The sequence below is a fragment of the Mustela nigripes genome, chromosome 14, assembly GCF_022355385.1.
Source record: "Mustela nigripes isolate SB6536 chromosome 14, MUSNIG.SB6536, whole genome shotgun sequence".
Taxonomy (NCBI): domain Eukaryota; kingdom Metazoa; phylum Chordata; class Mammalia; order Carnivora; family Mustelidae; genus Mustela; species Mustela nigripes.
In genome coordinates, this window is record NC_081570.1 from 51,800,371 (window position 1) to 51,803,588 (window position 3,218).

The window sequence follows — 3,218 nt, forward strand, 5'->3', positions numbered from 1 at the left end:
TAAGGCTGGCACTTCTATCCCTCAGAACAGGTTTCCAGAAGGTTATTTACACATGATACTCTAGCCAAACCACAGGAAATCATTATACTCCCCAATTTTCCCACTCCTCCAATTCTTGCCCTAGGACAGAGCCCCTACCCCAGGTTCTGCCCTTCCAGTTAGGGGAGGAGCGGCGGATTTCGTTTTATAGTGGATTGGCTTACGGCGGTGGGGTGGGATGGGGAAATGAGAGAGGCTCCACCCACTGCACTAGAGGCCTGGAGGTGGGCGCTCCCTCCCCTCTCGGGACCTGAAAAGTGGGGCCAGCGGCGGAGGGAGGGCCCTGTCCCCTGTCCCTTTAAGGAGGAGGGCCGAGCGCAGGCGAGAGAGCTGGCGTGGCCCGTACCCCGTCCGAACCCTCACCCCAGAGCAGCAGCAGCCACAGCTCCGGCCGCCCCACGGTTAGCAGAGTCAGCTCCGGCCCCAGGAAGCGAGTCGCCACCATGGTGAAGATTGTGACGGTTAAGACCCAGGCGTACCCGGACCAGAAGCCGGGCACGAGCGGGCTGCGGAAGCGGGTGAAGGTGTTTCAGAGCAGCACCAACTACGCGGAGAATTTCATCCAGAGTATCATCTCCACCGTGGAGCCGGCGCAGCGGCAGGAGGCCACCCTGGTGGTGGGCGGGGACGGCAGGTTCTACATGAAGGAGGCCATCCAGCTCATCGTCCGCATCGCCGCCGCCAACGGGGTAAGGGACGCGCCGACGGCTCCGCGGCGTGCACCCGGCGCGGGGCCGTGCGCGACGTGCGGCCCGGGTCGCCCGACCGCCCCCTGCCGCGCTCGGCCCGGCCACTTCCGCGCGCGGCCGCCCCAGTCTCCACCCCCTGCCCCTCTGCGCTCGCGCTTCCCGACCGGCAGGCCCCGCGGAGGTCGCGGTGAGCTGGAAGGCGGCCACCGGGCTCCGCCGAGCTGCTCGGTCGACTCCCCGGGGGACGGGCGGGTGGAACTTGACCTTGGGAGGACCGACCCTCCGCCACCTGCCCCGCCCGTCTTTCTCCTCCTCCCTCCTTTCCTCCCCTCCCCTTCCCTCCCCTCCGCCTGCCGAGGCCTCTGACATTTACATTAACCTTTCCGAGGACTGAAGATTTGGTTTCAGCTCACGGTGCAGTCACCCTAACCGGGAAGGTTAGAGGGCCTCTGCCCTGCTCAGAACCCCTCGCATCCCGCTCGTTTGCCTATTTGCCTGCTATTCTCGTCTGGGACTGGCGCTTCCCACTGGCAGGGAACCCGACGCCTTGGGGCCGGGGTGGCGGGAGCTCCCGCCCAGTTGGTGCGTGAGGCCCTCGGGGCTAAGGAGGTTGCAGTCTCGCTCCCCACACCCTAGTTTGCTTCGGGACAGCTCCTGCCCTTGCACGGCCTGGTTGCTGGGGAAAAAGCTTTCGAAACGGCTAGTATTTGCACCGGTGGTGCTTCTAGATCTGTTGCATGGAGGAGCTGGAGCCGAATTTTCAACAGAACAGAAACTGCATACCCAAGGGTACTCTTATGCAAGCCCTAGAGGCTGGCCAGGAAATTAATGCAACACCGTGGCTGTCCCCTCCCCACTTTCCCCACCAGCTAAGGACTGTTAACTGACTTTATGGGCAGGTCCACTCTGATAGGTGAAACTCTGAAATAAAATCAGTAAATCAGGAAACCTGACCAGTAAACTGAAATAAAATCAGTAAATCAGTAAACCTGATCAACGAAAAGGTAAATTTATAAAATAAGTTAAGTTGGGGCTGATCATTCATTCACTTTTTAAGAAATGTTTTCTAACGAGTTTTTCTCTCTGTATTTAAAATAAGTTTTGGGGTGCCTGGGTGGCTTAGTTGTTGGGCGTCTGCCTTGGGCTAGGGTCATGGTCCCAGTGTCCTGGGATAGAGCCCTGCATGGAGCTCCCAGCTCAGCAGGAAGCCTGCTTCTCCCTCTCCCACTCCTCCTGCTTGTGTTCCCTCTCTAGCTGGGTCTCTCTCTAATAAATAAATAAAATCTTAAAAAAAAAATAAAATAAGCTTTGACTTCTACCCAACGCTTCTGGAACTCATTCCCTTTAGTAATATTTTTATTCATTTTAGTAGTACTTTATCTTTAACATAAAAGCATCATTCTGCCAAGCACTATGAAAAGCTCCAAACATGCAGTGTCTGATTTATGCTTGGGCCTGAAGAGGTCGATGCTATTATGGGCATCTTCAAGTTGCCAGTGAGAAAACTGAAGCCAGGCAGCTTAAAGAGGAACTGCCATGGCAGTACCCTGAATCTAACATTGACCTGCCAGTTCCAGCTTCTGGGAATAAAAGGATGCTTGAATCTTTATAGATCTATTTTTCTGGTCATCTGTAAATTCTATTCTGGGCCCGATCTACGTCTGCCTCCCTGGGTCAGAAATTTAAAAGCATCAAGGAGACAAGACCCTCTGGATAGAAGGTGCTCTTGAGTTTTCAGACAACCACAAATTCCCTTGAAAGAAAGTGAACTGTATTCCAGTAGAGCCCTTCAATTCCTTATCACCCGTGTGGAATATATATATTTCATTCATTCATTCCACAGAGATTGAACTTATACCATGTGCAGGGACCTGTGTGGAATAAAGAGATGCTTCAGACACAAGAATCGTCCTTAAGGAGCTTGCTGACAGCACAGTGGGGATTTTAGAGGTCTAAATGGAAAGTTGTCCATTTGGGAGGAATGTGGGGTGGAAAGGAAAAAATTAGGCTAGGACTAAAAAAAATATATGTTCTTAAAACCCCATCTCCCTTCAGCTACTGCCCTATTGCTTTTCCCCTTCTTGGCCAGTGGCCACACTGAGTTTTTACTCATTCACTTACCACTTTACTGCAGTCTGGCTTCTGCTTCCTCCACCACTCCATTAAAATTGCTCTTGCTGAGGTTACCAAGGACTTTCTGGTTGCTAAATCCATTGAATACTCTTTTAGGCTTCATTTGGCCTTTTGTTGCCTTTGGCACTACTGGTTTTGTAGTTTTAAAGTCCTCCTTCCCTTGTCTTGATCACTCTCCTGATTCTACTCAACACTTTTCGAGAGTTCCTTCATGGACTGCTTGCCCTGCGTATACCCTAGCTGTTCCCTAGGTTTCTGTCCTCAGCTTTCTGCTCGCTGATTTTGTTCCCTGTCTCTATATCTCTCTCTCCATACCAGGGATTTAAGTATGCTACTCCTCTATTCTTTTCTTTCTTC

At 52.8% G+C, this 3,218-nt stretch overlaps 1 protein-coding gene across 1 annotated transcript in view; it reads left to right on the forward strand.

Moving 5' to 3' along the window:
* Window positions 1-246: 246 nt before the first annotated feature.
* The window catches only part of PGM1 (phosphoglucomutase 1), a 62,132-nt gene continuing 59,160 nt past the window's right edge, over window positions 247-3,218 (forward strand). Inside the window, exon 1 of the mRNA XM_059374982.1 lies at window positions 247-728. Within this exon, the coding sequence (XP_059230965.1) occupies window positions 483-728 (246 nt within the window). The 5' untranslated portion in view covers window positions 247-482. The remainder of the gene's footprint in view (window positions 729-3,218) is intronic.